At 39.2% G+C, this 19,114-nt stretch overlaps 1 protein-coding gene and 1 long non-coding RNA gene across 2 annotated transcripts in view; both read right to left on the bottom strand.

Annotated features, from left to right (window-relative positions):
• The window catches only part of LOC120730732 (Fc receptor-like protein 5), a 42,390-nt gene extending 31,349 nt beyond the window's left edge, over window positions 1-11,041 (bottom strand). Inside the window, exons 1-7 of the mRNA XM_040027191.1 lie at window positions 10,884-11,041; window positions 10,505-10,771; window positions 7,478-7,756; window positions 7,087-7,368; window positions 6,585-6,884; window positions 6,113-6,373; window positions 5,621-5,869 (exon numbers count right to left, since the gene is read on the bottom strand). Coding sequence (XP_039883125.1) covers window positions 5,621-5,869; window positions 6,113-6,373; window positions 6,585-6,884; window positions 7,087-7,150 — 874 coding nt within the window. The 5' untranslated portion in view covers window positions 7,151-7,368; window positions 7,478-7,756; window positions 10,505-10,771; window positions 10,884-11,041. The remainder of the gene's footprint in view (window positions 1-5,620; window positions 5,870-6,112; window positions 6,374-6,584; window positions 6,885-7,086; window positions 7,369-7,477; window positions 7,757-10,504; window positions 10,772-10,883) is intronic.
• Window positions 11,042-15,605: 4,564 nt separating this feature from the next.
• On the bottom strand, window positions 15,606-17,818 carry LOC120730735. The gene is made up of 3 exons (XR_005695190.1): window positions 17,399-17,818; window positions 16,981-17,013; window positions 15,606-16,511 (listed from the first exon to the last, which is right to left on the bottom strand). It is a non-coding gene; the product is annotated as an uncharacterized LOC120730735 (long non-coding RNA).
• Window positions 17,819-19,114: the final 1,296 nt, after the last annotated feature.

The following is a 19,114-nucleotide window of genomic DNA, read 5'->3' as shown; positions in this document are numbered from 1 at the left end:
ACCCTGCGAGGCATGGTGGCAGCAATCAAGGCTGTTCTCTTGGGTCATTTAGCACTTAATGAGGCCGACTCCTCCTTAATTTCCCAGTTTCAGATGGACACCCAGTGACTTACAAGTAGAAGGACTGGAATATTTAACAGTCAGCCAAGCAGATTAATTGATTGCAATAAATAACTCAATTGCGCCCTCTGTTGAATACCAGCTCTAAACACAACCCAGTGTTTATATTGGAGAGGTGTTTTTGCATGAGAAAGGTGGAGAATGACAAGGATCTGACTGTCTGAAGTTACACAAAGATCTGGTTTTGTGGGTAGAGAGAGTGACAGATTCTCTTGAGATTTCTTATTTCAAATATAATTACACTGTTGCAGTGACATGATGTAACCCAGGGACAGGGACCCTAGAAACAGTACAACAGTAAATTATTTCATTTTTCTTTTTAATGAAAATTATTAACCTATGCCCATAAATGTGAAAGAGAGATCTATATGTGCATGCAGCTAAATTTGTGCAGGTCCACCACGACAAACAGTCACGTGTTAGAGAGCACAGCTCATGCAGTGAGAACCTTGTGCGCTGTCCATGGTGCTGAAATTGTAACAGTTTAATAAATTTAATATTTCACTATTTCTGGATATGTGCAATAAGATGTTTGTGCAAGATTTGATATTAATCTGATACCAAGTAAAATACAAGGCCTGTATGACTGATACTGATACCAATACTTTTTAAGTATTAACTACATCATCAGATTGCTAATTCTGAATGAAGGAATTTTCATGACCTTTAAGTGTTTTCTTTTTTTCTTTGGATTATTAATTAGTTAAAACCTGGGACCGAAATAAAAACAATAACCTAGCACATCTAATAGTATTTTAACTACAGTAATCATATAGTATCCTTTTCACATTTAGCACAACAGGGTAATTATATTGAATCAAATCTGAGTCATACTATGTTTGGTATATTTGTTTCAATTCCTGTAATTGTTTTCATTTAAATGTTTCAGTCAGATAAATGTATTATATTAAGGTTTTAGCATAAATGACACTTTATGAGTAAGAATGAGCCAGTTCCACTTTGAAAATTTAAGTAATGTAACTAAAATATTACTATTACCACAGTTATCTACATAGATATTCTCTGCTTACTGCGTTGCTGGATGGTCCTGGTTAGCTGAGCACGTTTGCTTACTTGTTTGCCTGGCACTGCTGAGTCAGTGACAGTAAAAAATAAAACATAAGAGAAGAGAAGCAAACTGAGGCTGCTCTGTGACACCTGAAAGCAGCAGCATTTACACAGACAGCCAGGTTGCCTCTTTGATGAAACTGCAGCGGTGCACACAGGAGAACAGAAACTGAAGTATCCAGCTCATTACACTCGTATTGATCAACACTGATACAAATGCTGGTATCAAAATTATCAATATTTGAATCAATCTGCACATGATTACTATTTATTTGAGTCCAATAAAACTTTATTAATGAAACTGTATTTTTAAAGTTTGTTAATCTAAATGTTTTGATCACTATGACATCCATCCAGGGACTGATTATTTTCATGATAGGGTCCAAAGTCAATATCATTCCTCTGTTCTCTCTTTTCTTCAGTCATATCAACATCTTCTCACTCCTTACAATAAATTATAAATGGATTAATGTCTCCCTCTATTGGCCACCAGCTGTAAGCACAGTCCAGTGATTGGACTTGGAAGCTGTGTTCAGAGTTTGACATGGGAAATATGGGACAAGGAACTATAACTTTATATCCACACTGACACTTAAAGCCCGTCACAGGACCGACCTTGAACACTGATGTCTCTCTGATGTGGAGAATAGATGACTTCAAATGTTCTGTTAGCAACATGTCGGGCAGCAATGAAGTGAAAACAGAATAACTAACTGAACATATCATAAATAATCATAAAAACAGCTGTTAGGAAGCTAGAGTTCATGGAGGAAACCCACACAGATGCAAACTAAAATGAATGTGCATCTAAAAAGTAAAATATGAGAACTTACATTAAACAACGACTTGATGGTTCTTTGATAATAAAGAAATAGCTTCAAATGTTCGAGTAACACATGTAGCAATAAAGTGAACACAGAGGCACTAAATGAGCAGATCGAACAGCTGCTCATGAAATTCCCGCTGTGCTCTTTGTCTGAACTCCTTGTTTCCTCTCTGCTGTGTGAAGTTTGATGAGAACATGAATCAATCATAAATCTGCTGAAAGGAAGACTTGTGGCTCAAACCACAGGCTGTGTTTCCTCTTCTCTATGTGGCTCAGTCAGAAATCAGGAGCTCCTTTAATTTCAGTGCATAAAGAAATTATGAAGCAGGAGAGAAAGTTAGAAACTATATTTTAAGTAGTTTAAAAGCGATTTGATTTTGATTTATGTGTCACACACAGAGTTATCATGGTCTTGCTGAACATGTGATTGACCCTGTCAATATAAATCGGTATTACATGAAAGTACAGGCCGGAGCACCTCGAGAAAACTGGAAAAACTGCTACACACTAAAAAGGCTGCTGAGCATCATCAGAGCAGTTGTTACTTCCCATCATGTTGATAGCTTTCGTTCATTTTGGAGGGTTTGAAGCTGTTTTAAATGACAATGAGTGCTTTTAAATGAAAGCTCTCTTTCAGTGGATTCATGCACAACACTGAACAGCTGTAACATGTACTCTCAGTCTGACACACAACAACAACACACTTTATTTATGTCACACTTTTATTAACAAAGTTACAAAGTGCTTCACAGAAAGACATTTATAATATATTACAAATAAAATAAACAATTAAAAAGATAAAAAAAAAAGATCTGCAGTACATTAAAGTAAATAAAAATTATTATCTAAAGGGAGAGAAACAAGTGAAACACACTGAGTCATTCTTTCAGAAGGAAGTATAAACTCAGGCATCAGGATCATTGCTTTGAATTCAAAATCTTCTCCTTTTCACTCAAAGTGACTTCAAGTATTTAAGAGACTTTAAAGAGAAAAAACAGCTAAAGAGCTGCTGTTAGGATTTTAGAGCTGTGGCTGAATTTGGATTTTGTCACAATCTGTGGCTGCAGACTCTGTGGCTCTTTGTAAGGACCCAAATGCAGACAACGAGAGACAAAATCAAAATTTTAACAAAAAAACGTTTTTCATGGCCAACAAACATGAACCAAATCAGGTTAACCAAAAATAAAGAAAGAAAAAAAAAACTAAGCTGGGAAAGCTAAAACTTAAACTAACAGAAAATGTGGAACACTGGGAATACCTTGAAACACCTTGGAAGGATTGAGAGATGATCAGTGAAGTGGAAACACATTGGAAAACAGCTCTGATGAATTAAATATAACGAGACAGGGAAGCCAAACCAAACACACTGAACACGGGATGAAATACTGTCAAACTAAAACAGGAAGGACATGAACGCACGAGCTTGATGCAGAAACAGGGATAAACAAACAGAGAGACAAAAGATGAAACACAAGGAGAAGACAAAACACATTGACACAACTAAGACACACGGAGGGCGAGTGAGCAGAGACATGGATGACACAACAGACTCTCACAAGCGACACAGGGATGAGACAAACACACAAGTGGAACCTCACAGACAACAAACCATAAACTGGAAATACAAGAAAACTCAGAAACATAGAAAGAACTAAACTCCTGGTTAAACTGTATAAACTTAAACTTAGACCATCTTCACACTTTCACAGAGAGACTCACAAAAGCAAAATGGCCTCAGAATCTTTGGTCAACGACCCAGCACCCTGACAGATTGACATTATTGTAGTCAGAGCTCTCCTCTGCGTCACCACATCGCCCTGTTGAGGTGATCAAATGAAAGCATTTCAAAACAAACGCCTTCTGTTCTCTGCTTAAATACATTTATTATCAGTGAGAATAATCACCAATGTACATTTTGCATTTAAAATCTCACATTTTGTGCACTCACTTGTCTTGTTAATGACTTTGAGCTGAATTACAGATGCGACATTGGCAGCAATGAAATAATAATCTTACTGATGTTAATGTTCCCTTCCGTGAATCTCTAAATTATTGTGGTGGAGGGGTTTTTTTGTGTCCCATGGATCCCAGGGGCTGTGTTGTTGTTGGAGGAGGGGGGGTTGCCCCCTGGTAGGGTCTCCCATGGCAAATTTTATCCGGTCCCTCACCCAGGACCAGACAAAGAATAATAAAAAAAAAAACCTGAATGAAAGGAACAGTTCACTCTGCCCTTGAAAGGGTTAATGGTGTCCCACCATGAAGCAAGGCCTGGGGAGGGTGCCTAAGAGCAAGCACCTGGTGGCCAGGCATTGGTCCATGGGGCCCAGCTGGGCATAGCCCAAAAAAAGGACATGGGTCCACCCTCCTATAGGCCCACCACTTGCAGGAGGAGAGGGGAGCAGAATGGTGCTACGTCCACTGTACCAGTACGTCAAGATGAAGAGAGAACTGACCGTAAAAGTGAAGCTCTCAGTTTACATCTCTACCCTCACTTATGGTCACAAGCTCTGGGTTAGTGACCCCAAAGAACGAGATCGTGGATATAAGCAGTGGAAATAAGCTTACTTCGAAGTTTGGTTTGCATCTCCTTAAGAGATAGGGTTAGGTGTTTGGCAATGTGGGAGGGGCTCAGAGTAGAACCACATTTGAGGTGGTTCAGGCATCTGACAAGGATGCCTCATGTGTGATGTTTTTCAGGCATGTCCCACTGTGAGGAGACCCTGGGGCAAAACAAGGAAATGTTGAAGAGATTATATCTCTCGGCTGGTGTGGGAAGCCTTGGTGTTCCCCCGGACAAGCTGGAGGATGTGGCCTCTCTGTTTAGGATGCTGCCCCCATGACCTGGCACCCAAGCGTAAGAAAATAGTTGGACGCATGGACTTCAATGTTAAACACAGTTATTGTATAATCATCCAGCTTCCACAAGCTCAATATTAATGAAAGTTTATACTTTACCATTTTCAGAGTTTTCAAACCTTCTGATTATCTCATAGCCACAATGATCACCTGCAGGTCAGAGAAAATCAGTCACCTCATGTTTGTGATGCTAATTTAAAAAACAAATATTATTGAAAATAACATTTATATTAAAAGCTGCAGCAGATTTAATAAGTACAGTCTTGTTGCAAACAGCAGCATAATATTATAACTAGATGAAAAACTAACCAACAGGAAGAGAGGAGTACACTTGCTGCTGCTGATGTTGATTAAACGTCTGCTCATTAACAGCACCTTTATTAAAAATGTAAAATAAGACTTTTGCTTTTAAATGTACCTCATGATGCATTTATGTCTTTGAATGATAAAGAGTTTGTGTTAAGTAAAGGAAAAGGTCTCACTGTTGGTTGTTGTGCAGCGATACAACAAGAGCAGGAGAATAATAATGAGAGAGACTCCACAAACCAGTCGAACAGTCAACCACACAGGAGATGAAGAGCTGTCAGCTCCTGACACTGTTACTGTGACAACAAACAATAAAGTCTATTTATACTTTATAATTCATAAAATAATTTTAGGAAAGTGTCTCAGAAAATAAAGCGAGGTGACTTCAAGCCTTAAAACAAAACTCATTTATAAAAATCCATCAGATGTTTTGATCCTGCTCACCTTTAACTGACATCCAGCTCTGTGCTGACTCTCTTCCTGAGTACTGACACTTGTAGAAACCTTCATCAGACTTTGACACTGCAGAGATCTTCAGCTCCCCTCGGGGATCATTTTGAAGAAGTTTGTCATTGTGATAGAAAAACACATTGGAAAGTATTTTTTGTGTTTTCAAACTGCAGCTCAGACTAACAGAAGCTCCCTCAGTCACAGGATGAACAGGACTCACCAGGATAGGACCATTACCATCATCTGTGACACAATCACACACAATTGTTTCAGTCACATCAGCTGCTGCACACTTTTAGAAAAAGCTGACAAACAATAATAAGAACAGATTGTACAAATGTTTTTCATCATCAAGATCTGAACTTCTATGTTTAAAAACTGCTATTTTCCCCACATGAAATGACTTCACATACAGCAAAGCTGAGACAAATGTTCATGTGATGTTTGAATCATTCAGATCCAAGTAGTAAATGTATAATAACATACTCTGTACAGTGATGTTGACTGCACTGCTGAACTCTCCTGATCCAGACTCACACCAGTACACTGCAGTATCTGACTTTGATGTGTTGATGTCACATGTGGATCCAGTCATTCTCCTACAGTCAGAGTACAGTCGGCCGTCCTCAGAGAACTTCCTCACTCTCCACTCAGTGAAGTTTCCCTCACAGGTCAGTGAGACAGAGTCAGAGGTGAAGTGTTGCACTCTGTCAGGACTCACTGTGAGAGACGCTGCTGAATGAACATCTGGAAACAACAAAGCTCACAGATGTTAGGATTCAAAATATCACAGTGAAAATATTCTTTTGCTTGAATGTTTAAAGGTCAGTGCTAAAAGACGCAATGTTCGTATAATTTTCACCTTCAATGCTAAACACCCCGCCCCCAAAAAAACCCATCAATTTACATTTTTTTGCTGTTGCATTACTTGAAAAAAGAAAGAGAGAATCAAACTGACCTGCAGACCAGACAAACTTTGGTTGACTGTGATCAGTGTGATACTCTGGGTCTCCTCTTCCAGCTCTGCACACATATCCTGCTGTGTGTGTCTGTCCATGAATGATGTAGGAGTCCTGTGCAGTCCCACTGCCATCAGGTAGCAGCTCATAACTGGAGGATTTCTCTGATAGATCAGGAACAGCTTTATACCAGTAGAAGCTCCATCCTGCAGACGGATGTTCAACCTCACAGTTCAGAGTTACTGAGGCTCCAGGACTCAGCCATGATGGAGACACAGTGAGGACAGGACGGGGTTCATCTGTTCAACAAAGATTTTCTCTCAATCTTTTGTCTCTTAACTCTGAATTCAAAGTCACTAAAATGTTGACTCACAAATATTTATGATGAACTTTAAGAGTGAGACTATCTAAACATGTCAAATATCTCAACATGTACTAATAAAAACACATTTTTACAAACTGTTTCTATTTCCAGGTTAAATGAACTATGACTCTACTTACTGTCAGAAACTGTCAGTGTGACTGAATCACTCCACTCTGTTGTTTCATGCTGTGAACTTTTCATTCTGCCCTTACAGCGATAGTTTCCACTGTTGGATGATGAAGCAGATCTAATCCTGTATTCATTTAGATTTGGAGGTTTTATGATGCTGTTTGTTTCCCACTCATAATCCCACTCAGTGTCTCCTCCATGGATCTCACATCTGACAGTGATCGTCTCTCCTCTGTATATCTCAGACCAGTTTGGATGCAGAGTCACAACAGGCCTGTTTGAGGCTGTTACTGTTCAAGAAAGTACAATAAAAACACATGAATGTCAAAAATGTTAATGCCTTTTGTTCTTCATCTTCCTCCTTAATCAGGAACTTATCTGACTTCATGTTAAACTCACCAGTTTTCCCAATCCTGACTGACTGGCTGTCCTCTGTGTAGTAAACTGGGTTTCCTCTTCCTCCTCTGCACCTGTAGAGTCCTTCCTGTGAGACACTGATTTGTCCATTTGAGTGGAAAACGGCATCTTGTGTGGTCAGGGCTTCAGAGGATTTCTCATCTCTGTACCAGTAGTATTTCCATCCAGATGATGATGATGGGTTCACAGAGCAGGTCAGGGTCACACTGCCCCCTACTGGAACAGCTGTGTTATCAGCTCTCAGTTTGGCCTTTGGTTTATCTGCAGTTCAGTTTAGAAAAAGAACAAAAGTCAATGACTGAATCAAACCAGTTGAAATAACTTGGTGGAAATATGGAAATAATAAATATCACATAACTTTAATGGTGAAGCTGCAACAAACTGTACAACTATCACACAAACACAACACTAATCTTTCATATTTAATTTGCTGCATTTCTAAGTTAAAAACACACATGAGGAACAATCAGTGGATTTAATGTTTCTTAGTGGATGTGGTGGAGCAGCTGAGACAGATTCAGCATTTGTTCTGCATTTCATCTTTCATGTATTAGAGCTGCACAGCAGAGAAGTTACTCTCATATGTTTTGTTCTCTTCACTGTGAATAAAAAGCTGTTGTTCAGGTTTTTGTTGTTGGAATAAAAACTAAACATTTTACTGACCAACATGAAAGACAGTTATAAAGCTGTAAGAAAGAAGAAGTGCTTTTTCCTTATTTAGATACTCTGGATGAAAGATCTTACATGATACAGTCAGTGTGATGATATCACTCCACTCTGAGAAGAAATAGTCCCTTCTGCCCCGGCAGCTGTATCCTCCACTGTCAGACTCAGTAGCTCTGATGATTCTGTATTCATTGGATGTTGGAGGTGTGTTTAACTTGGCTGCTCTCCATTCATACGTCCACTGAGCTCCTTCACCTCCCTGAATCTCACATCTGACAGTGACTGTCTCACCGCTGTATATCTGAGTCCAGGATGGCTGCAGGGTCACAGTGGGCTTACTGGGAACTGTTCACAGGAAAATATCCAGTTAGACACAAATAGAAACATAAAAATTCTGTTGTTTAAAACATGAGAGTAACGTGAGTGAAAAAAATAAACCTCCAACAGGCTACAGGGTTAGACCACACCTCAGGCCAGTCTGACCACTGATAACTGTTTTCATCACGGCCACATCCCACTTTGTAAAATAGCTACAATCAGCACAAAGACAGTCAAAACCAGGCCACAGGCAGGACTGCTTCATCAGGATGCACTGGGATATTTTCAAACACCCTGACCTGTAGCTGGTTTTTGATAGCATACTGTGCTACATGAAGAACTGTATAGCATAGCTGCACAGTAGCACAGAGGAAATAGCTCCACAGGGTTATACAGGTCACCCAGAGGATAGTCGGCCATCCTTTGCCCTCACTTGAAGAACTGCACAGCTCCCGCAGTCTCAGGAACACGAAGAAAATCCTTCAGGATCCATCTCACCCAGGTCATGCACTGTTTGAACGTCTACCTTCAGGCAGACATTTCAGAGCCATAAAGACAAGAACTAACAAACTAAGGAACAGCTTTGATCCCTCAGCCATCACCATGCTGAACACTGAACAATCAGATCCAACACAGCTCTCATATACAGTGTTTACATTGTTACAGCACAGTCTCATGTTTACACCTGCAGGTACGGCTGGTGTTTACATCAACACTGTAACACAGAAACATTTGTTTTGTTGTTTGTTATTAAAACAAAATATGAAACTTTTCACTGCAAGATCTCATTTTTCTTTGGAATTTGAACTTTTGTAGCTAAAACACATTTTTTAAAGGTCTGAATCGTTTTGTTGATGTTTTTTGGAAGGCACATTCTCTGTGAGGGCGAGTCCTTAATCTCACAATTTTTGACTTGAATCAAAAGTTGTGATCACATAATAACCTCTTGATCTGGTAGAACTAAAACAACTACACTCACGAGTTTCTCCAACTGTGACGTCACTGCTGTCCTCTGTGTAGTAAACTGGATCTCCTCTCCCTCCTCTGCAGTGGTACAGACCTCCTTGTGAGACACTAATAACTCTGTTTGCTTCATTTCCTCTCATGAGCTGAGCTTTAGAAGAGACTGAATCACGTCTGAACCAGTCAAACTTCCAGCCAGCAGAGCCCTCCACAGAGCAGCTCAGTGTCACACTGCCCCCTGCTGGTATGACTGAACTTTGTGTTGTCAGTGTGGCTCTGGGTTTACTTGCTGTTGAAGACACAAAATAAGTAAAACATTAAATCACCCTCAAGAATAAACTTGTTACAGCACTGATCAAACTTTAAACATTCACTGATTAATTTATCTACAAACAGAAACAAAGTAGTTTTTGTTGGAGCTCTTTAAAGCACCTGCAAGGACAGCATGCTAATGCTAAGCTAGCCAATAACCAAGAGTGATGAACTTCATCGTAACAAACTGATGAGCAGTCAGGCTGCAGCTCCATTTCTACCTGTTCATGTTTCTACTGTAGAATCACCATGACAACTGATTTAAGGTCTCTTTGTGCTGGTTTTGTGTAAGAACTTTTTTGCTTTACTTTTTTTGAGAAATGATCCCAACAAAGAGGGGAAATACCTCCAACATGCACAAACATTTGACCTCACAGCCTCTAATTAATCTGCATGGATGTCTTTGATATTCTGCTTAGAGATGGTGGCGACTCTCAAAGTGGAGCCAATGAGAATCAATAAATTCTTATCAATTCCCATCCCTACCTGCATGTGACACATTAGACTGTCTAACAAACTAAAGATTTCACTGATTTATCATTCTCTTATCAAACTGTCATCTCTGTACATTCCTCTTTACATTGCTGATATTTTAAGAGCCTCCATGGTGTCTCTCCTTTCTGTTTGCACAGTGAGAAAAACTGTTGTCCTGAGCTGCCTGCAGACAGCTGGATCATTGTTGGAGTTTTCCTGTTAAGACATGTAAACATGAAAACATGAAATGTCAGCATGAATCATGGTCCAACTCACATGAAACTGTCAGTCTGAAGGCATCACTCCATCCTGTTAAGAGATCGTCACTGCTACCCCGACATCTGTAGTCTCCACTGTGGGACACTGAAACTCTGCTGATCCTGTATTCACTGGATGTTGGAGGGCTGTTTGTGTTGGGTGCTGTCCATTCATATTTCCACACCTTTCCTTCACCTCCCTGAATCTCACATCTGAGAGTGATTGTGTCACCAGTGAATATCTGAGACCAGCTGTGCTGCAGTTTCACAGCAGCCCAAACTTTCCCTAACAAACAAATAAACACAAATATTAAACTGAAAAAAAAATCATAAATCAATTGTTACTTGAGTTTAATCATGATGTTTTGTTTTATTTCACAACAAAATTTCACCCTCACCTTGTTTCTGAATTGTAACTGCAGCACTGTCCTCTGTGGAGAAAACTGGATCTCCTCTCCCTCCTCTGCAGTAATAGATGCCTCCTTCTGAAATACTGATAGTGTGCTCTGATGTTCCAGCTCCTATTTTCTGAGTTCCAGAAAACTGTGAATCACGTCTGAACCAGTCAAACTTCCAGCCAGCAGAGCCCTCCACAGAGCAGCTCAGTGTCACACTGCCCCCTGCTGGTATGACTGAACTTTGTGCTGTCAGTGTGGCTCTGGGTTTACTTGCTGTTGATGTTACAGGAAAGACAAACATCAGACTGTCAGTTACTTCAGGAAAAACTTTGTTACAATAAATAAAGATTTTAAAGAGAAAGTAAAAAATTCAAGAATCATTTTAGAAATATGCAATTTGTTGTTTTTTTCAGTAAGTGCTTAATAGTAATGATCAAACTTTACACATTCACTCAGTCATTTAGCTTCTAGCACCAAACAGAAAACATTTACCTGCATGTGACACATTAGACTGTCTTCATGCACAACTACACTACAGATTCCCTCTGATTTATTCTTCATCTATTCAAAGACAAATGTTACAAATACAAAGTACTTTATCCATGTTTAATCCATGGTCAGTTTGTTTGTGTCCTCTCTACTTTTCCCTTTAATAATAGTCTAAAGTCACACTACACTGAACGGTGTCTGTTATTGTTCGAGCACCGTGACCATCGCTGACATGGTTCCAACATCAAGTTCATGTAGTTTTCTATGATGTAATTTTGAGTAATGTAAACACCTTATTTACAGAGAAAAACTCAACAATCAGAGAGGCTGACAGACTCCAATGAAGTCTCCAATAGAATAAAACCACACAGGAGTCCTTTGAGTTTAATTCAGCTAAAGATGGAGTTTGTGTTCCTCATGAGACCAAACTTGCCAAAATGTGATCAACCTGTGGAGGGTCTTGTTTAACGCTGCCACTGCAGCTTGTCTAACATCTGATTGGTTACCACGTAGAGTAAGTCAGCACAGATCAATACTAGACAATCGACTGCGATGAACTGGTGGTACTGTGGACGTGAGGCAGCCAGGTATCCCAGAATGCATTTCAATTCACAAGCAGTAATTATAGTGCTATCGAGTATAAGTAAAGTTTTAAAATACCCTGTTTGTCTCTCACCAAGTGTACTTTTTTAATCCATACTCAGTTTGTTGCTGACGGACTGTTCTGAGCTCTCGATGCCACAAAGCACGACTCCAGTCACACAGTTTAACACCCACACTGAGTGAACACTGGACATAATTCACTGAGGTTGTATCTGTGGGGTGATGTTTATTTCATTGATTTATTTAATGCTGATTAAATCAGTTTGACTCAGATTAAAGTTTCATAACTGCCTAGTGTTACTGAAGTTTAATGTCTGACTGGAGCGCTTGTTGAACTGAAACATTCACTTGCTTTTTCTATGATGTTTATATGTGTTACATGTTTTTAACCATTAATTTTGGATTAAAACTAACATTAAAAATATTTTTATACAAGAAGAAAAGAAATAATTTCGACCCTGAGAAGAAACGTCTGAACCAGCATGTTGATGCTGTTCATGGACACTGAAGACTGCAGCCTGTCCACAAATGGTTAAATGATCAGTTTTGAAATATAAACACAAACTGTCTGTTATCATGTTTGAAAGTTTACTAGAATAAAAAATAAATAAATTAACATCTGATTTGTGATTTTATTTAATAAGCAGACGACTGATTTTCCCAATTAAAGGTTAGATTAACACAATAAGTAATTTGAAATAATCTGGATGAAAGATCTTACATGATACAGTCAGTGTGATGATATCACTCCACTCTGAGAAGAAATAGTCCCTTCTGCCCCGGCAGCTGTATCCTCCACTGTCAGACTCAGTAGCTCTGATGATTCTGTATTCATTGGATGTTGGAGGTGTGTTTAACTTGGCTGCTCTCCATTCATACGTCCACTGAGCTCCTTCACCTCCCTGAATCTCACATCTGACAGTGACTGTCTCACCGCTGTATATCTGAGTCCAGGATGGCTGCAGGGTCACAGTGGGCTTACTGGGAACTGTTCACAGAAAAATATCCAGTTAGACACAAATAGGAACATAAATTCATTTTGAAGCCTGATTTTCTTTTTGCTGTTGTTCAGAGGAGAAAGATTTACTGCATCCTGGTGACACTTTGACTTTAACTGAAGTTGGATTTGAAAATCAGTGTTTACATTTATTTACCGTGTGGTACACGTGTGTGGTGGCCCACTGGTGTATCTGACTCACACAGCCTGTTCTCCACACACTCCACATTTATAAAGTGATCTACAAATCCTAACATTACAGCTAACAGCTGCATTTTCCCTTTGAAGAACCACTTACAGCTACAGAGACAGGGAGTGAAGGTGGACAGTATATCCTTGTTTTTATGGCAACAAATTTACCTTGAAAGTGGTACAACTGTGTATAATATGATTCACAAGCAGAAAGTAAGATTTACAGATGTGTGCAGTGATCTGTGTGCAACTTTTCAGGTCTCCAGTTCACACAAACTATTGTACAAATGTGTCGACACAAACCTGAGTAACTGCTGATCATTGAGGCACAAATTTTAACGTCCGGATTGTTTTTCAGATTTCTTTCTTTAAAATTCATCGTCCATAATTCAGAGATGATAATAAATATACTTAATACAATACAAGATGTCTTAATAAGAAGAAGAGCTTTTTTACCTTTTAAGAACTTTTTAACAAAAACTTTAAAGAGGAGAAAAACAGCACAGGCCTGTGCAGGCCTACTTTAAATAAAGCATCATTCTGCAGGTCTGTTTGAGTTCAGAATAAGTAAATAAAATGTAGCTGTGGTCCAATAATTGTAAAATAAGAAGAATAATCATGAAAACTATTTGTATATAATTATGTCTTCAGTCCATTTCAATGAGCGATCATCTTCTGTTGTTTTCATGCAGCCACGGGCAGCCCTGAGTATAAAATACATCAGCTCAGGGTCGAAAACATAAAGATATTTATTGCACAATAACAGCATATCTGGTGATAATACACAGCTCACAACACCTTAAATACATGTGGACGAATCACCTGACACGCACAGATCACGTCTCGTGCCCACGTGGGGTTTTGAGTCTAATTTAACTGCCAGCTTCACACAGATCTACAAATGGGAGCTGCTTTCAAGTCACAAATCATTGCTTGTTGATCATATCGTGCACATTTGTAACACTTTCAATACAAATTTGTCTCCTTGTGGAAAGCAGACTTTGTCGTGTTGACATGAGTGTCAGAATGGCAGGTTTATCTCCAGATCCACGGCTCTGACCCACGGAGACCTCTGGCTGATGCTCAGTGTTCTGAGTTTGGCTCGTAGCTGCTAACTAGCTTTCTGCTCTGGGTCAACTTATGGCAAAGTGCAGAGATGGAGAGAGGCGTGGGAAGGTTACAGCAGCACACTTTCTTCCTCTGGAGGCGGTGAACACAGTGAACAGCTGGATACTAACGTGGCTCACAGCTGGGCCTGTCAGACTCTCTCTGGCTGCAGTAGCTGCTGCTATAAACACACTTTTCTTTTTCTCACTCTGTAAACTTCCTCCTGCAGATGTTGGGGATGTTGTGTGGGACTTTTATTTTTCATTTTTTCACCCAAAGTTTGCCGGAGCCACAGCTGAGGGGCGAAAGAGCCGCGGGTTACCGACCCTGATCTGACCTGATGTTAGCTGAGCTGTTGATGACCTCGGATAACAACATGTTCAGGATTAACCTTTATTTTTGTTTGTTTGTTTGTTTGTTTGTTTTTAGGGCTCCACAGTCTTTCATGTCCACTTAAAGTCAGTTTAGGATAAAGAAGCATTTAGAAAGAGAGGCCAAAAATATTTAATACAAATATTAAACACAATTTAAAGACTAAGAGCAGATAATGAGCGATAAATATGCAGGGTTTTTTTGAGTTGATGCCACAAATTTTATTTCTACATTTGTATGAAACACATGAGAAACTTAAATAACAGAAAGTTTAAAACTCACAAGTCTCCACAACTGTGACGTCACTGCTGTCCTCTGTGTAGTAAACTGGATCTCCTCTCCCTCCTCTGCAGTGGTACAGACCTCCTTGTGAGACACTAATAACTCTGTTTGCTTCATTTCCTCTCATGAGCTGAGCTTTAGAAGAGACTGAATCACGTCTGAACCAGTCAAACTTCCAGCCAGCAGAGCCCTCCACAGAGCAGCTCAGTGTCACACTGCCCCCTGCTGGTATGACTGAACTTTGTGCTGTCAGTGTGGCTCTGGGTTTACTTGCTGTTGATGTTACAGGAAAGACAAACATCAGACTGTCAGTTGCTTCAGGAAAAACTTTATCATATAACAAATAAAGATTTCAACATAAAAACTCAATAGTAATTTTTAAAAAAAAATCCAATTTATTTTTATTAATTTACAATTTATGTATTTTTTTAATTCAGTAACTGCTTAATAGGTCACGACCCTGGATGATGGGTTAAGAAGATGGATGGAGTTCAATAATAGATCTCAGGTTTCTCAGGTAGGTCGGTCCCTGATCTCAGTGTAATCATCACACTTGATGCAAACAGGCACCAACAGCACAAGAAAAAAAGTGTCTTTAAAGCAAATTTGATGAGAATCAACAACTGGCAGTAGCACACATGAGGACAGCATAGGTATCTCAGCTAACTGTTAGCCAGCTAGAGAGCCAGGAGCTAACACTGGATGTATATAACATGATGAAAACTTTATCAGAGTGAATCAAGAATCAGGTGAGACTGTTTTTATGCTCTGTCACCAAACTGTACTCCTAAATGCAGAGACAGGTGAACTATACACTGTTAGCTGATCTGAGGCCAGTTGATTGTGGTCGCTCTTATTATCAGATTTTTTGTTAATCTGTTTTTTATTTAAATGTTTGTTTTAAGGATCATGATCACATAAATATGTATGCATAAAGATGCATAACCAGTGCACAGTCAGCAGCATTTATCAGTCATAATTCACACAGATGTTTTTCATACTGTATGCTATCCCCGACCCCAACCAGGGCTGTGATGTGATAACAGAACTCTTCTCTGTTGATGATCAGCCTTTTCTTTTTTCAGCATCTGTATTTTCCATCGTCAGACAGCAGCTCTGCTCATTCTGTATTTATTGATCATGTTTGATCCACAACTTCAAATAAATTATAAAAACAAAATAATTGTGTATAATTCTGAGCTGCAGTGGTGGAAACTACACATGTGCAGGTACTGAAGAAACTGAGATCATCACATCTGTGTTTAATGTTTGTTACGATTTTCTCTGATTTTGTTACTAAACTAAAACAAAGAACAATATGACTCAATGAAATGTGTCCAACTTACATGATACAGTCAGTGTGATGATGTCACTGCAGACTGAAAGACCCACGGTGCAGCAGCTGTATCCTCCACTGTCAGACTCAGTAGCTCTGCTGATTCTGTATTCAGATGTTCGAGGTCTGATTAATGTGCCATCTCTCCAAACAAACAGCGTCTGACTTCCTTCACATCTGACAGTGACTGTCTCACTGCTGTATATCTGAGGCCAGGATGGTTCGAGGATCACGGTGGGCTTATTGGGAACTGTTCACATAAACACATCAAGTTAGAGATTGATGGAAGCATCAAGTCATTTTGAAGCTGAACTGATTTTATTGCTGCTGTTAAGAGTCAAAAGATTTACTGCATCCTGGTGACATTTGGACTTGAAAATAATAAGATGTGTTTTCATGAAACAAATTAAAGCAGTTAATTAATATTCTGAGTAAAACCACAGAGTGACTGCACAGATCTGAACTGTCAGTATGACCTTGTTACTTCCTGTGTGTTTAAAAAAACCATTAAAACAAGAAAAAATCTGATAGAAATACAAATTTGTAATCAGACAAATTGAAACTGCAGGATTTAACCATTAATAAACTGATTTAAATCTTAAATAAAACGATGCACAAACAGAGAGACAGGGTGCGATTTAAAACAGTGCATGGAAATATCAGAGCAAAATTATTCATATTTGATAAATATGAAGAAAGGAAAATGAACCATTTCTCACCTTCAGCATTAACGTAGAAGAGAGAACCGAGCACTAAAGTAAAGATTAAACATCATCAGGATCAAACTGACAGAAAATCAAAATCAAGATCAACTAAAGTGTTTTTTAAAGATTAATTTTCACATGATACAGTTACTGCTCATCAAAATATTTCTGTGCATAAAACACTATTAATATATGAACTTGTACACAACAGTGAGTCAAGTGCAACAAGCAGCGATGTATCCAACACGATACTCAGACTAAACTGAACCAAGGAACCAGCCAACATTTGTCTGTAACTATCATAAACATCACAAATATGCTTTGTTCAAACTCTCACATAAACACTTCAAACCAGTGATACACTCTAATTCTCACACATGAGAAACACTTTCATTAATCAGTGCCATTCAAACAATGTCACAAATGTACTTACACAATAACCCCGTCATGCAGAGCAAAGAGTGCCCCATCCTCACATCCAGCCCTGCTGCACTCTGATCCTCAGCTGATCTCAAACACTTTGACTTTACATCAATAATAAAAAGAGAAGCTGCATTTAATACAGATAAGAGCAGAGTGTTTCTTCTGACTGTGGCCTCTCTGTGCTTCCTTTCCTTTTATACAAACCTCAAACAGCTCCTGTAGCTTTGACCACAGCAGTTGTGTGACGTGTTCACATTTCCTGTCCACTGCAAACATGCAGGCTTGCTTCTTGTGTTTGCTTCTTACCTTCTGTTGTTTCAGGTCAGGTGACATATTTACCAGCTCATAGTCATGTTTTATTATTATTTATTTTTATTCTTTTATGTGATTTGTGCAGTGTCCTGTGTGGTCATCATAAAGCTGAAATATTTTATCTCGAGTCATCTTATCAGCAAATGTTTCTGAACATCCACAGACTTTTATTGTGTGATACATGAATGCTGTCTTCCCAAAATGTGTTGTTCTCAGTTTCTGGCCACCACACTCACTTACTCTCCAGGATTATCGACAGACAATGATCTCAAAATATTTATTTGGTTTCATCTGCTTCCAATATCATATCAAATATCACTCATACGAAGGTGCCAGTGTTCACATTTTGAACAGAAAATACTGACGGTTTGAAAGAGGAGTGAAAAAGTACATCTATGTCCACTGTGAATGACCAGAGGTGGAGCCTTATGGCATCAGCTGACAGTCACCTACAATGTAGTTTTGAGATCCCTTCCTTGTGCCACAAGCCCTCCATGGTGCTTTCCTCAGGTGACCTCAGTAGGTCACATGATGGGGGGAGGAAAGGTCTCACAGTGTTCTTACCCCAAATCTCTGGTGATAGTTTTTGAATAAGACAGAAGTTGGAAATTCTGAGTTACCAGTCGAAAAGTTTTTTTGTGGAACTAAACTCACATTTATTGCTTGGAAAGTCTGAGCAGACACACAGACTGTGAGTTAGCAATCCAAGATGGCAGCACTGAACCTAAAACAACAGTCAAACTGTAAACTTTTATTTGTGCTGCCACTCTTTTGTATTTTTGAATCACTAAATAAGCCAAACACAGAGCACTGATTAGGTTTGATTCATGAATGTGTTTTTTAAGTCCAAAAACTTATAGGTCCATAATGACCCACACCTTTTTTCACTGCTTGGCTCATGTGATGTCGTGATTAATTGTGGGTCTTTGACCCACTTAAAGTAAAACCCTCACTGAGGTTAAAATACCTGAGACTCTTTACTGTTTTATTTTTAGAAGTCAAAGAGCCCTCTCAGATGAGAGGTGACACGTCTTCCAAAAGTTAAAGAAGTTTAGTCACTTTCCTTCCAAACTTCTTAGACCACCATGAGCCGAATGACTGTGGTTCATACTGTTGCCTCACAGGAAGAAAGTTGTTGGTTTGAATCCACCAGCTGGGCTGTTTGTGTGAAGTTTGCATGTTCTCCCTCCACCTGTCTGGGTTCTCTCCAAAGTCATATATTATTATGTTAACTGGTGATTCAGGTGATTGCCTGCAGGTGTGAATGTGAACATGAATGGTTGTCTGTCTCTCCATAACCTGTCTAGGTGGACCTCATCTGTCACACTATGAAAGCTACTATAGGCTCTGCCCACATTAGAGTCCCAAAAGGACAACACAGCAGTGAATGCTTTAAGGTGGTGGTAACTTTGTG

Source organism: Simochromis diagramma, unplaced genomic scaffold (genome assembly GCF_900408965.1).
Source record: "Simochromis diagramma unplaced genomic scaffold, fSimDia1.1 OVJJ01000282.1, whole genome shotgun sequence".
NCBI lineage: Eukaryota > Metazoa > Chordata > Actinopteri > Cichliformes > Cichlidae > Simochromis > Simochromis diagramma.
The sequence above is the reverse complement of the archived record's forward strand: the minus strand, read 5'-3'. Positions and strand labels throughout refer to the sequence as shown.